General features: G+C 35.1%; 1 protein-coding gene across 1 annotated transcript in view; it reads right to left on the bottom strand.

Moving 5' to 3' along the window:
* Positions 1-205: 205 nt before the first annotated feature.
* Positions 206-14248, bottom strand: part of NLGN1 (neuroligin 1) — a 672475-nt gene continuing 658432 nt past the window's right edge. Inside the window, exons 6-8 of the mRNA XM_042955278.1 lie at positions 6175-6360; positions 1912-2701; positions 206-1028 (exon numbers count right to left, since the gene is read on the bottom strand). Of these exons, the coding sequence (XP_042811212.1) occupies positions 206-1028; positions 1912-2701; positions 6175-6360 (1799 nt within the window). The remainder of the gene's footprint in view (positions 1029-1911; positions 2702-6174; positions 6361-14248) is intronic.

Raw genomic sequence — 14248 nt, forward strand, 5'->3', positions numbered from 1 at the left:
GCAATTGAAATTCATTTTTAAAGTTGATTTGTGTATATATGTACAATTTAATTTTTTCAAAACCCCCAAAGTTCTTGATATGTATATTCACATAATATTCCTCCTTATTTAAATAGTAAGAGTCTTGTAGGTTGAAAGCCAAGGAATCTTCAGTAATCTTTTACTGCAATCCATCAAAAAAATAGAGTTTGTTTCTCTTATCTGGCTATACCCTGGTTGTTGAATGTGAATGGGGGTGGGGATGGGGATGGGGCAGAGTATTGTTCTGTCCTCCGGTAAATGTATTGAATGTGTGTAAGGGTTGAATCCCTGGTATAGTATTGGGAATCATTGTAATGGTGTTGGGTGTCATTAAGGGAACATCATCAGGTGACCTCCTCATAGCTAGTGTGTAATCTGGGGGGCAGGCGGTCCGAAGAACCACCTCATGTGGATGGATGGACTCACATTCATGATCCAAATCAGTGTGCTTCATTTGGAGGGACATGATCTCCTCTTCTTGTGCGTGGGTCAGATCGTTGGTTGTAGTACGCTGAGGGCTGCATCTCCTATGAACGTCATGTCTCCTCTTATCCTTTTTGTAGTACAGGGCTGCAAAGGCAAGGATGTTCAGAAACAGCAGTGATGCTCCAACTGCAATAGTGACGCTCAGCTCTGTGGAGTAGTCCCTTTGATCGACTGAAAATGGACTCGGTTGTTGTTTGGGATCATCCTGCTTGGCAGTGGGAAATGCTGATGTGACAGGTACAGAATTCTTTCTCGTAGGTCTGAAAGTGATGTCAGTTGATGGCACTTTAGTTGTTGTCGAGGTATACTGAGAAATGTCATTGAGATTATGCAGATGAGGTACCAGCTCCAACCAGAGGTTCACTTTATTGGCTCTATAATGTTCTTTAACTCTTGGTTTTAATCCAATATGGAGATAAAGTTGATCTTTCTGGGAATATCTGGTCCATGCTACTTCTTCAAAGCGGTTGGGTTTGGTATGGATGAATTTTGTGTCTTGAGGGACTGGTTGATTTGGGTCACTAGGGGAAGAACAAAAGCGCTCATGAGAACAAAGTTGTTTTTGTTTTTGTTTTTTCTTATTCAAAATAGTACTAGTTTAACATCAAATTGAAGAGGTAACTTGGCAAGTTAGCAAGGCCTTAGACTGTGTTTTAATAACAATTTGGGTCAACTTAGAAATATAGATCCTATCATAGGCAGGTTAAATGGATGATGATGTAATGCGAGTAAGCCTCACAATCTTGCTTTCTCTGGCCATTTAGAGATGGGTTACTGTCTACCCAAAGGTTTTTAAATTCACACACATACACATTGTCTCATAGGCAAACTAGCAAGGACAGCATGGAATAGTGGAAAAAACCTGAGTTTTGGAATTGGCAGATGAGGCTGTAAGTCCTAGTACTGCTATGTATATCATAGAGCTATGAATATCTATATGAGGCTAGGCTCTCATCACCTCAGTCCCTTATTTACAAAATGGATTAACGATACCTGACCTGCCCACCTAAAAAAGAAGTTGGAAGGATCAAAGGACAAACAATAATCTAAATTGGAAAGCACTATAAAATAATATTTGTCACTACTAAATAACAAGAATAAGTCCCGTGTAATTAAAAAATAAAATAAATTTATTTATTGAGTAATACAACAGAAATATAAGTCTTTCTTTCTTTCTTTTTCCCCAGAGGTATGTCTTTCTTAATAAAGTTCTAAGAAGTAAGAGCTAATAAAGCAATGATTTCTGAAACAGCACAATATACAAGTTTGAATAAAGAGACTTAATGTATTATTGGTATTAATCCATTAAGTTAAATCATTTGGACACAAAGTATGTATTATTTTTAAATGCTTACAAGGATATTTTTATTCAATTATAGGTAACTTTATTACTTAGGTACATACCCAGTTTTAGCAAAATTTGTCCAGTATGTCATTACAACTGCACTCAGCATCACATCATTTTTGGAGAAATTGCAAGGAAATAACTCTGTAGGTCCAATCATGGGGATTCCTAGTACGTAGGGAACTTCATCTCCATGAGCTGCATCAGCCCAAGCTGGAACCTGATCTGTTTGGCAATGATGGTAAAAGGCATAGAAATATGTAGGTGAACCAAAGTTTGAGTGAAGATCTGCTGTAGCTACAGCTGGTGCCACCCACTGATGGTCTGTAAACAAAGCCAATAATGTCTTCCTTCTGGTTTCAGGGTTATGACGGTCAGCCCAGTCAGTATACATGAATTTAATGGTTTCTCTCAAAACATCTTTGCCTTCAGGATATCCATATAAATTATCAACAAAATTGGAAACAGCAAAGTCAAAATCACTAGCTGATATACCGTCATCACTATCTACTATATTTTCAACAAATTTTAACCCTTCCCCTTGATTAACTCCTAACATTATATCATAGTTGAGAAACTCTCCTTGCTCCATCAATATCTGAGGGTCATCTGGTATTACATCACCATCAATCACAGGTCCAAAGGCTATGTGGTATCGTGCTGGTTGAATATCTTGGTCAACAAGTTCTTTGTAAGGCTTCTTCTGTAGGCATTCCACTAACTCTACTGTATCTGAAACATTGCAACCAACTTTTGTGGCCAACATTCTAGCATATTTTGCAGGTTGGAAACTAACAGCCCAGCTGGAAAGGGCTGTTCCACTTTGAGCTATTGCTCGTTGAAAAAGTCCTATAGGAAAAACAACAGAGTTTGAGATGACTTTTGAATAATGTTGTGGTAAAACAATAACATCTGATATTTTAGCTGTGTATATAAAAACCCATATACAACTCAAGAAACAGGAAGATAGAGACATTTTTGCTTAAGAGAAGGTACATAAAGACATCCCCAAGGTATAAGGAGTCAAAGAGGTAAAGTCTTATGCTTTGAGTGGCAACTGCTTTAAGGATCAAGAGGTCTAAATTGTTTAGTGTCTCAAAGAGGCAATAAGCAAGGAGAGATGGAGAACATGTAAATATTAGTGGTAAAAAGTCCCAAGTATTTTTTCACCCAACATGTAAACACCCATGTTATTATGAAAGCCAACCAGGTGGGCTTTCTCCCCCTTAACTCTTCATTAGAATTTGTACTGTTTTTTTTTTTTTTGAGAATATTTCTTCCAATTTGGCTGCATGTATCTTCTTTCAAAATGGCTCTGTATGCTTGTTTTAATCAGATTTATTAAAAAAAAGAATTGCTGGGAGCTCACACAACTACTGGGGCTGGGGAATTTGCTAATACCCTGGGGATGGCCCAGAAGGCACACAGAACAGAATATCACTTTAGACATACTCTTTCCAGCTCTTCATGTCAGACATAGTGTGCTGAATATTCATCTTTCAGAAGAAGATATAACATTTGAAGTGTTTTCACTAGGTTAAAGAAAAAACCATCAGCAGAAGGATTCAGTGTGTGTTTGTGTGTGTGTGTGGGGTGATTTAACTTTTTCTACTGTTGAATACTCACTGCTATATTTTATCATAAAAGATGAAAAAGTCATGGTCCACTGCTTTTTACTTAATTGCGTTTAAGAATTATAAATCATGGTCCCAAATGCAGTTTGATAAGGGCTGCATCCCATTCAAATTTACAAATGCACTTTATCTACTCATTAAGATATTTTCAAATAAAATTTTTGTTTTTAAAACATAATTTATCTATTTTCTTTAAAAATTACATTTATTGTCAATTTCCAAAAATACCTGCATAGTTGTTATTTAAACACATGCTCAATTATTCATATGTGTTAATGAGATAAGAATTATTCTTTTCAAAAAGGTGTTAAAGCAGTGTCTGAATTAGAAGCAAAGTTCTAGATTTTTCTCCAAACATGTACATGTATTCAAAGTGTCTATAATGTGTTCTTAGATAATTCTAAAAATATTCAAAAAATCAAACAGTACCAATTTAAATTTGTTTTGGTTTCTGACTTCTTTATGAACATATTTTTAGTTTATCAGAGCAAAGTATGCCAGAGCAAATGATATAAATACAGATAATTTTTAAAAATTACATAGGCTATGTGTTTGTTAAAAATTGTTCAGAAAAATATTTTACTAATTAAAAACTTTACAACTAAAATAAACTTGGTGATTGTTTCCCATTTCAGGCGCTCATTGAGATTAATTAAATATACCAAAGAAGATTTGAAAAAAATATATATTTCATTATAGTCTGAAATATGCCATCTAGATAGTATTAGAAAAACCAAATACTTTATCATTAATGAAAATGCTTATTATGTTTATATAAGTTGTGGTTGACTCCTGGTAGATACCAGGAGTATCTGAGCATTGCTGTAACCTTGCTGTTTACAGACTTTAATTCAATGTCTGCACTGGAGATAGAATTAGCTTGATGATTTTAAGGTATCTCCTGGGCATCTCCTGCTAAAAATCATGCAGCCTTTTTGTAGAGATAGGCTTAGGACTAAATAAAATATAAGTCCATTTCTCTGGCCCTGCCATGGACAGTCTTCCTTGAAGAGTGTGATGGAATATTATATTTTCAACTATTGGCATAGACATTGGCCACTGTTCATTAAATCATCAATTGATGAATAGCAATGCTGGCCAACTTACTAATTGGTTCATCTCTTTATCAAATGTTAGTTTTATACTAGGTGATTAGCTTTGGTGCCCATTTTTGCTCTACATTTAGAAAAACTTTTAGAATAAATAGGAAGAAATAATATTTGAGATCAAACGACCCTAAGAAGTCTGAACAGATTGTCTAATGTTAACCTACATAAATATTGGCATTCATATAGTCCTCAGCTAGAACAATCTAATCTCTTCAATGAAAAAACAATAACAACAAAGTTTATTTCAAAATAAGTCACTTCATTATAGACCAAAATCCCTATACACTTGGAAATGTTCTCATATGTGTCATTTTGTCATCTCAAATCAGAACTCTATTAACTCTATAACATAAAGAAGATGTCACATAAACTATATCTATAAATTAAGTCTATGAAAATATATGATTCTCCAAATATATATACTCATTTAGTGATAGGCTGTTCTTTTGAAATTCTACATCAATGTATCTTTGATACTGAAAACACATATTCTATGTCTGATGCTCCATATCATAAAACTCAGTCTTACAGATCAAGATGTTTCATGAATTACACTTGACAGTATATACTTCTTTAAAAAATGACAATAAAAAAAGCAGAAAACATAAAATGGTCTGTGTTGATGTGCCTGCTCTGTCTTCCTCTCTGTTATGTATAATAGAGAAAAAGTATTTGCTTTTGCAGTCTTTTCCAACAAAACACTTCTGTTCTTGCGGATATTTCAAGTTAATAATGCAATTAGAATGAGTGAATTAAACTCATGGTAAAATGGAAATTCATAAAAAAAAAACAACATGATGAGCCTTGGGCAGGCACTTTGGAAAAAGGGTGTCAAGGCATGAAAATGGAGACAAGAAAAATGCTTCATGGGTTTAAGCAGCCTCAGTGCTCCAAGCTGCTTTGCCAAGCTTTACAGGGAAAAAAAATAAACACTTTGGAGGTTGAAAATAGAAAAAGTACAAATTCAAACCTAATATTCCTTTTAATGAAAAGCTCTACTAGTGACCTTGATGCTTTGACAATTTTGGATCATGCATGCAAAATAATCAAACATCCATTCTCTATTCAGACAACAAGTGAAAACCTTGTTTCCAGACAAACCAGCTTGTGACTGCTTCCTTATCTTCCTACTGGTGAAGGGTTTTAAATGCCTATTGTCTTGAAAATAGATAATACACAATCCTTGCATTTAAAAAAAAAAAAACACCTGTCTTTGATTTTTGATTACTGAATAAACAGAGATGACAGAACTGTGAACATCTTTGATTTTCCCCAAAATCACCTTTTAGAGGAAAGAAAAGTAACTGTAATGCTAACTATTCTGAAGTGTGCTTGAAAGGGTATCCTTACCAAGCTCCACAGGAGACAAAGAAAAGAGTTTGACAAAAATTTAAACATGCATAGAAAAGCTGAAGAAACAAAAATTTAAACAGTTATTGAGCTCAACCTAACACTCAGTTTCAACAGAGAAATATGTACAGAGCATCACATACTACTGATGGTGGTAGCATGCAGACACCAAAATTGTCAAAATTTGCAACCTGCATAATACCTTTGGTTGAATTGCTCCAACGGTTACCTTCAGAATAATGGGATAAAGTCAGCAGATTGACACATGAACCCCCAGCGCCAGATCCAAAAACAGTGATTCTTAAGGGGTCACCACCAAAGAATCCAATGTTCTCACTAGTCCATCTTAAAGCCTGTATGAGGTCAAGGAGTCCATAGTTTCCTTTTGCAGCCTGATCCCCTGTGCTTAAGAAACCTGGAAGATTGAAATAAAAGAATACCTTAGATCACCTTTTTGAGTTGACATGAATCAAACAGACATTCAATTAAAATACAATTAAAGAGGGGCGCCTGGGTGGCTCAGTAGGTTGGGCGTCCGACTTCGGCTCAGGTCACGATCTCGCGGTCCGTGAGTTCGAGCCCCGCGTGGGGCTCTGGGCTGATGGCTCAGAGCCTGGAGCCTGCTTCCGATTCTGTGTCTCCCTCTCTCTCTGCCCCTCCCCCGTTCATGCTCTGTCTCTCTCTGTCTCAAAAATAAATAAACGTTAAAAAAAATAAAAAAAAATACAATTAAAGCTTGGGGCGCCTGGGTGGCTCGGTTGGTTAAGCGTCCGACTTCAGCTCAGGTCATGATCTTGTGGTTTGTGAGTTCGAGCCCCACGTCGGGGTCTGTGCTGACAGCTCAGAGCCTGGAGCCTGCTTCAGATTCTGTGTCTCCTTCTCCCTCTACCTCTCCCCTGCTCGCGCTCTGACTCTATTTTTTAATAATAAATAAACATTAAAAAATACAATTAAAGCTTGTATTCATCAAGGTGAGTACAGTACAAATTCTTTAGTAAAAAATTATTTCCCACCAGAATAGAAGAATATACTTGAGGAAGAATAGTAGACACTGAAATCTGAAAAGTGACATTTATCCTCCCCAAGTTACCCAGGTAATAGGTAACAAGGGGCAGATAAAGAGAATGAAAACATTCTGAAAAACCTCAAGGGAGACATTCTATAGGCCAAGTTACTTGGTGGAGATATTTGAGATAGTATCATGGGGAATATGAGAATGTGCTTTTGCATAAAACACTGTGTCAGTCCTCAAGTTGCTCATGATCTAACATGGTTGGAATTTAAGGAATGTGTAGCACAGGGGCAGGATGTGAGGGTGATGAGCACGGGTATTTTTCTAAGACTTGTGCATAAAATTATATGCAACTCTTTGCATGTAGATATATATGCACATTTTTATCAATGATGGTCCATGTTTAAGAAATAATCACTGTGTTGGGGCACCTGGGTAGCTCAGTCAGTTAAGTGTCCGACTCTTGATTTCGACTCCAGTCATGATCTCGGTGTCCTGAGATTGAGCCCCATGCTGGGCTCTATGTTGAACATAGAGTCTACTTAATATTCTCTCTTTCTGTCTCTTTCTGCCCCTCCCCTACTTGCGCTCACTCTCTCTCTCTCTCAAAATAAAATAAAATATAATCTTTAAAGGAAAAGAATGAATCAGTGTGTTAGAGGTAATTTGAGAACACATTTGGAATACCTTAAATGCTAAACTGAGCATATTTGCTCAATTAGAAAACAACATAGAATAATTGGAGGTTTTTAAAAAGTTCAGACTCATATATCTAGAATGTTTAAAGCTCTGCTTAACAGTAAATCTGATAATGAAGAGGAATATATATTGCATAATACAAAGAAAGGAGGTAGAAGAAAGTTTATAGGGATCTGAATTCACAGATTGGCAAAGACCATTGAAAAAGGGGGATAGAAAAAATATTGTGGCTGTAACAGCTGGCTGAGTAACTTTCTTTATATATGAAAGTTTTAGAGAGGAGTCAAAGATAGTACTTTAATAATACTTTAAACATATTCACTCATTTCACCGACTTAATAGCTTTTATATTATGTTTATTACAACTTGTAAAACAAATATCTACTCTCTAATATATTTCCACATTTGCTATAAATGAAAAAGTATAAAGTAATTCATAAAAGATTCCATTTTATAGATTATTCACATATTGTGTAGGAAATATTTAGAGATATATTACACATAAATTGATTATATTTAGGGATATAATTTCCAATCTCACCAAGTGTATAGAACTCATCTTTTTAATTAGATATATTCCCTTATTGCAGACCCATTAGAGGAACTCAACATAAAAAAAAGTAAAAATTACTTTGTTCAATGTGAAATATACCTTTATTTTATAACTGACATTTATACCTGACTTTTATTTATAAGTCAGGAAGTCAGTGATACTTGTGAAAACCAGACTGTGATAACAGTACCTATCAGTTAAGTGAATCAATCCATACCCAAAATGAATAAAGGGACAGGAAATTCTTAGGATCACTGTAGGAAGCAATAGATGAAGACAAATCTTTTTGAATAGTTTTGCAAAAAAAAAATATGAGGTAATGTTGATTAGTCATTCTTTTTCTATAAGACCAAAAAATTTAAGAAACAAAAACACAATCTCTAGTCCATTATGCGAGCATATGTGTTCACGTGTGTGCACGTGTGTGTGTATGTGTGTGCGTGTGTGTGTAACCACAAAACCAATCACCCTTGATACAGAGGTTAATTTTTAAAAAATAGGATTCAAATAAATATATCTTTCTGGACATACTCATTACTTTTTTATTAAATATACATAACAATTTAAGGAAATCTTCATGGTATCTTCTTAACATAAAAGCACTTTTGAATATTCAAAGGTCATATAAATGAGAGCATATTAAAATACAAAACAAAAACATGGCAAACAGCTCTTTTAACTTTATTTGCTATTAAGTAAATTTTGGTATAAGATAGAACCATTAGTTTAAGTTCCTGAATGGGTCTGTTACACCTTTTTTTCTATAAACATGGACTGATGCGTGAACTCTGAACACAACCTTATGAAAGGATTACTATGCACTAGATACAAGTGACTCTTGAAGGATAAAGTGACTCTTGAAGGATATAATAAGGGTGTGTGTGTGTGTGTGTGTGTGTGTGTGTGTGAAAGAGAGAGACAGAGAGAATAAATGAATGAGAGAATGGGAGTATACTCTAGGTAGTTTATTACCTATAATTTTATATCCAGATAGAAATTAGATTTCTGAATATATCTTATGCCACTCAGCATAAACCCCAGGATTTGTATTTAATTCCTTTTGAAATAATATTGAATAATTCCAGTATTATTCAAATAAATCTCTATATTCATACAAAATTGACTTCCTAATAAAATAATCATAACTCAACATGTAGCATGTAGAGAACCATAGTAATAATATTATTATCTCTAACTTAACTAAAATATAGGGCCTCTATAATTCCAGTTTTAGTAGCATCATTTTAAGGACTCTGGTAAGTTGCTCAAGTAATTTTGTGTTTATATCATAATACTTGAAAAAGCATGTCAATTGGCCAAAAAGCAAGTTCTAATTTATATATGATTTAGTGAAATCTTATAGCATCATCAAGAAAAAATAAAATAAAGTCAATTCAATTCCAGAGTTGCACTGTTAAGTCATAGCATGGAAAATGGAGTAAATCATCAGATAAAAGATTGTGGTCCTAGGCTTGGAATGCCCAAGCTACTCTGTCAAACTTCATTTTTACCTTTCATTACAGAATTTCCTTTACTATTAATTTTTATTTCATGTGTATGCTGTAGTTTATCTATATCTATCTATCATCTATCTATCTATCTCTCTATCTATCAATCATCTATCATCCTCTAACTAAAAGCAACTGATCATTAGCATGAATTAGGAAAAAATAATACCTACTGCCTTTATTAAGGTCAGCCAGCCAATCAAAATCATATCTCTTTAGACCTGATAAAGTAATACTACATGCTTTTATGAATTCTTTGATTTCTGATGCTATATTCAAACAAGAGTTTGTGGCTCAGCCAAGAGCAATAAATGAGGAAAGTTAAGTAAATCGCTGCCTCAAAAGAGACACAGTTCGCTAATTACCCAAGTGATTTGCATTGGCAGTATTCTTTATACTTTGCTATCCAGTGAAGTGTCATTTAAAGTTCTTTTTAAAATTGACTTAGCTGCTGTGTCCTTAACAGCAGAATCATTTCAGATCACTCTACTTGGAATTTTACATTGGACTTCTCAACTACAGGCCAGCCATGGCAGAACTCAATTTTGCAAAGATCCCAGTGTTCCTTACCTTCCTGATTACTTTCGAGAAGGTTTTTCCCTTAATGTCACTTAAGTCATTCTTTGTAGTCATTCAATTTATCAGGCCTTTCCTGGCTTTCAATTGTAAGCTCCTAGAATGTATGACTAATTATTGTCCTAACACAATTACACATTATTTTGTAATATAGAACAATAATGATTACAAGTTCTTCTTCTTTTTGGGGGAGATAGCAACAGAATTCTCCAGAAAACAATATTTACCTATTTAATTTACTTGACTCATGAGTATAAAACCTGAAAACATTATTACATTTAAACTTAAGGTAAACTTTTCAAATTCATAATTACAAGTATGCCAAGAATTGTTTCAGTGGCTCATGTACACACTAGAATTCTCACCAACTATGTGTTCAAATAGAATTTATTTAATGCCTTTTTTTCCCCACCTAAAAATTAGTCCTACTAAAAAAAAACAAAAAACAAAAAACAAAAAACTTCTCCAATCATTGTTTTTACTACCTGGACTACTAGTTTTACTGATCTGATTAAATTTACTGAGCAGGGTTTGATGTTTACCTGATCTGGCAACTAGGATTACTTTCAGGTGTTAGAAACCAAGCAAACTGAACATGGGTCCACAGGCCCTTGGAATGGAAAAATCAGATCCGGCATAAAATAAATTGGCAAGGGAGAAATAAATAAAAACAGATAATGGCTGTAACCAGCTGTTGGCTTGGGCTACTGATGCCCACCAAATTCAGACAGACAGACCTGAGAGAGTAGGAGAGAAGCTGAGTTAAGCTGTCTGGCAGCAGCCCTGCAGCTTCTTGGTTGACCCGATCTATATTCAGGTCGCTTACAGTATAACTGTAGAGACAACATATTTCGAATGTAAAACAAAAGGAAAGCAGGGTGCTTCTCAGTAAAAAAGATCTAAACATATTCAAGGAGGACACTGAGAGTAGCAAAAATGCAGACTGTTTACATCTGAGATGACATCTAGATTTTCAGAAATTAAGATGTCAGTGATTCTAGGGGCGCCTAGGTGGCTTAGTTGGTTAAGCATCCGACTTTGGATCAGGTCATGATCTCACAGTTTGGGGGTCAGAGCCCTGGGTCAGGCTCTGTGCTGACAGATGAGTGCCTGGAGCCTGCTTCAGACTCTGTGCCTCTCTTTCTCTCTGCCCACCCCCGCCCCCCGCCCCCTGCTTGTGTTCTCTCTTTCTGTTTACAAATTTGTATAAATAAATAAACTTAAAAAAATAAGATGTTAGTGATTCTATGTTGTAGTTATGCTTTCTTTTTTAAGGGCAGAAGGGCAAATCTGAATGCCTATGCTTATAGTGTTTGATATCTGACAGTGTTAAATATATATATATATATATATATATATATGTATATATATATATATACATATATATATATATATATATATATAGGAGTCCTCAGTATGTGTTCGTGCTATAAAAAAGTAAGAAAGAAATCTTGTCTGTTTATCAATGCTGTTGCCTGGATACAGACGGTTGTGGTTGGTCTTTGAGTCAAATTGATAAGAACTTCAAATAGAGGCCATACTGAGCATTCAAGAGCCTGCCTTCAAGACATGAGACTGTGAATGATAGTGAGGCATCCTTCTAGGGACTTGGGAATATAGATCAGAAAAATAACTCATTAAGGATTTTGCATCTTAAACATAAAAGGATTTAAAACAGTAGGATTAATATCTCAAAACCTCCCAACTAAAAATCTGACTGGAAATCCCATGTACTAACTTTCCCTGTCTTCTTAGCTGCCAAATCCAGTCTGTTCTTCCTCTGTACTCTGTCTCTATTTCTTGCTTTTCACTCCTGTTCCTGACTTACTCTAGTTCCTCCTCTTTCTTTCTTAGACTCATGAAATTCTTTGAGCTAGTCATTCAACCTCCAAACTTTCAGCAAACAAGTCTACCTTGCATTCTGTCACCAGACTCACTTTTGAAAAATATTCTGTTCTAATGGTGGACATTGTTATATCAAATAAAACCCTTATGTTAACACATATTGGACAGTTTCTCCTCAATTTCTCTTTGAGTCAGGATTGTTTAAAATATGATGGTTTAAAATTCCCCAAATTGGACAATTTGGGGTCTGTGTAGGGAAAAGGAATACACATAATATTATTAATTACTCATCACCTCGAGCTTAACTTCCCTGCTAATGTGTTCTTTTGAGAGCTATCATCTAAATTTTTCTTAGAAAGCAATAAAAGACAAAGTCAAAATAATTCCCTTTTTGTATGCATCCTCCAGAAAAAACTTGCTCTGAAATGGGTGATATCTTAATATCAAATAACTTGGTGGTATTTCCAAACTTTATATCTTGGTACATTTACTATCTATCTATCTATCTATCTATCTATCTAATCATCATCATTTATCATCTACCTATTTTTTTTATTGTGAGGTAATTTGCTTTTTAATGGCTCATGTTTGGGAAAAGCAAACTGAATTACTGGCCACATCTCTTGATTGCTGACAGCTGACATGGAAAAGGTGAAGGTGACTGCCAGCAGATGTCTGGAAATAAGACACCTGTAGATGTCTGTCTATTTTTCAATCTTCAAATTTCCCATATGTTTGCCATCTCCAAGGTAAACAGGTGAGTTTGGTCTGTCTATATTACAGTCAATGGTAACATTTGTGACTCTTTCCCCCATAAATAGTAATGAAGAAACAAAGGTTCTGGTTTGCTTGGCTCTGAATTGTGTACACTATTCCCATCTCAAGGATAGCCCAAGATACTAGGGAAAAGGTAACACTCAGTTCCTGATCCCATGCCATCACCTCTATTCTTCACCCCAACCTGAGACTGTTAATGTTCACAGTTCTTGGTCTCCATGTCAAGAAATGCTTATGCAACACTCCTTGAGTTAGGCTTTGTGCATTTTCTGGCTATTTGAATCTGGACAACAGACCTAGTACCAAAACTGATGAAATTCCCATCCTTTCTGAATAACTGTTCTCACAAAGAAGTGAAAAAGGACTCTCCCTTCTAAAAAAGCTATTTAGAGGAAAGAAATCACATCGTTAATTTCTAACTGTTCTGATTATGCAGGAATGTGTCTAATGACTTAAAAGCATAATTTACTTCAAAGCAGGACATTCAAGGAGACACAATGGCTGCCATATAAGAAAAATCTTCAACACCTATATATATAGTTCAGAACTATATAGCTTCAGGAACAGTAAAGACTATAAGAATATTCCAACTATCTGTCTAATGCATATTTTGGTCTTGTTATAATGTGTGTGTGTATTTTGTAATTTATCATTTGTATTTACAATTTGTTCATCTTTTTTATTTCCTCTGAACTGGATGCTCCTTTGTACCTGCCCCCAAATGGCCATTCTGTACATGTTTTCTGAATGAAGGCAGGAATTAACATGTTATAATTCTGTTATAATATGGAGACCAACAATTAAATTCTTTCCAAACAGAAAAGGTCTATGTATCTTTCTTTGATGGCAGCACTGAAGTGAGAAGTTAGGAACCTCTCAGCAGCCAATCTGTTTGGAAATTGCTCTTAAATATAGAGTGGATGGTAGCAACATTAAAGGGGGAAAAGTAGAGCCATACTGGGTAGAGACCTCCTGATGGAAGAAGAGGACATGCCAACCAGCAAACTGGCCCCGATATTGACTCAGATTACCGTCCCAAGGACATAAAGTTAGAAAGGCATTTGAGATTCTCTCAATAGTTAGTGTTGTGAAAAAAGCACAAGGCGTTAATAGGACAACTTTGATGTACAAGCAAGTTGCTGGGTAAGTTAGTCAGCCCCTCTGTGCCTCAGTTTCCTAACAGATAATATTAATAGTAGTACCTACCCTACAGAGTTATCATTATTAAAAGATAATGTCTTGACACACAGGAGGGCTTAATATATGTTAGTTAAAACTGCTTTGGTTTTAATTAACTAATTTGACATTTTCCTCATTTTCACCTGTTTAATTA

Source organism: Panthera leo, chromosome C2, assembly GCF_018350215.1.
Source record: "Panthera leo isolate Ple1 chromosome C2, P.leo_Ple1_pat1.1, whole genome shotgun sequence".
Taxonomy (NCBI): domain Eukaryota; kingdom Metazoa; phylum Chordata; class Mammalia; order Carnivora; family Felidae; genus Panthera; species Panthera leo.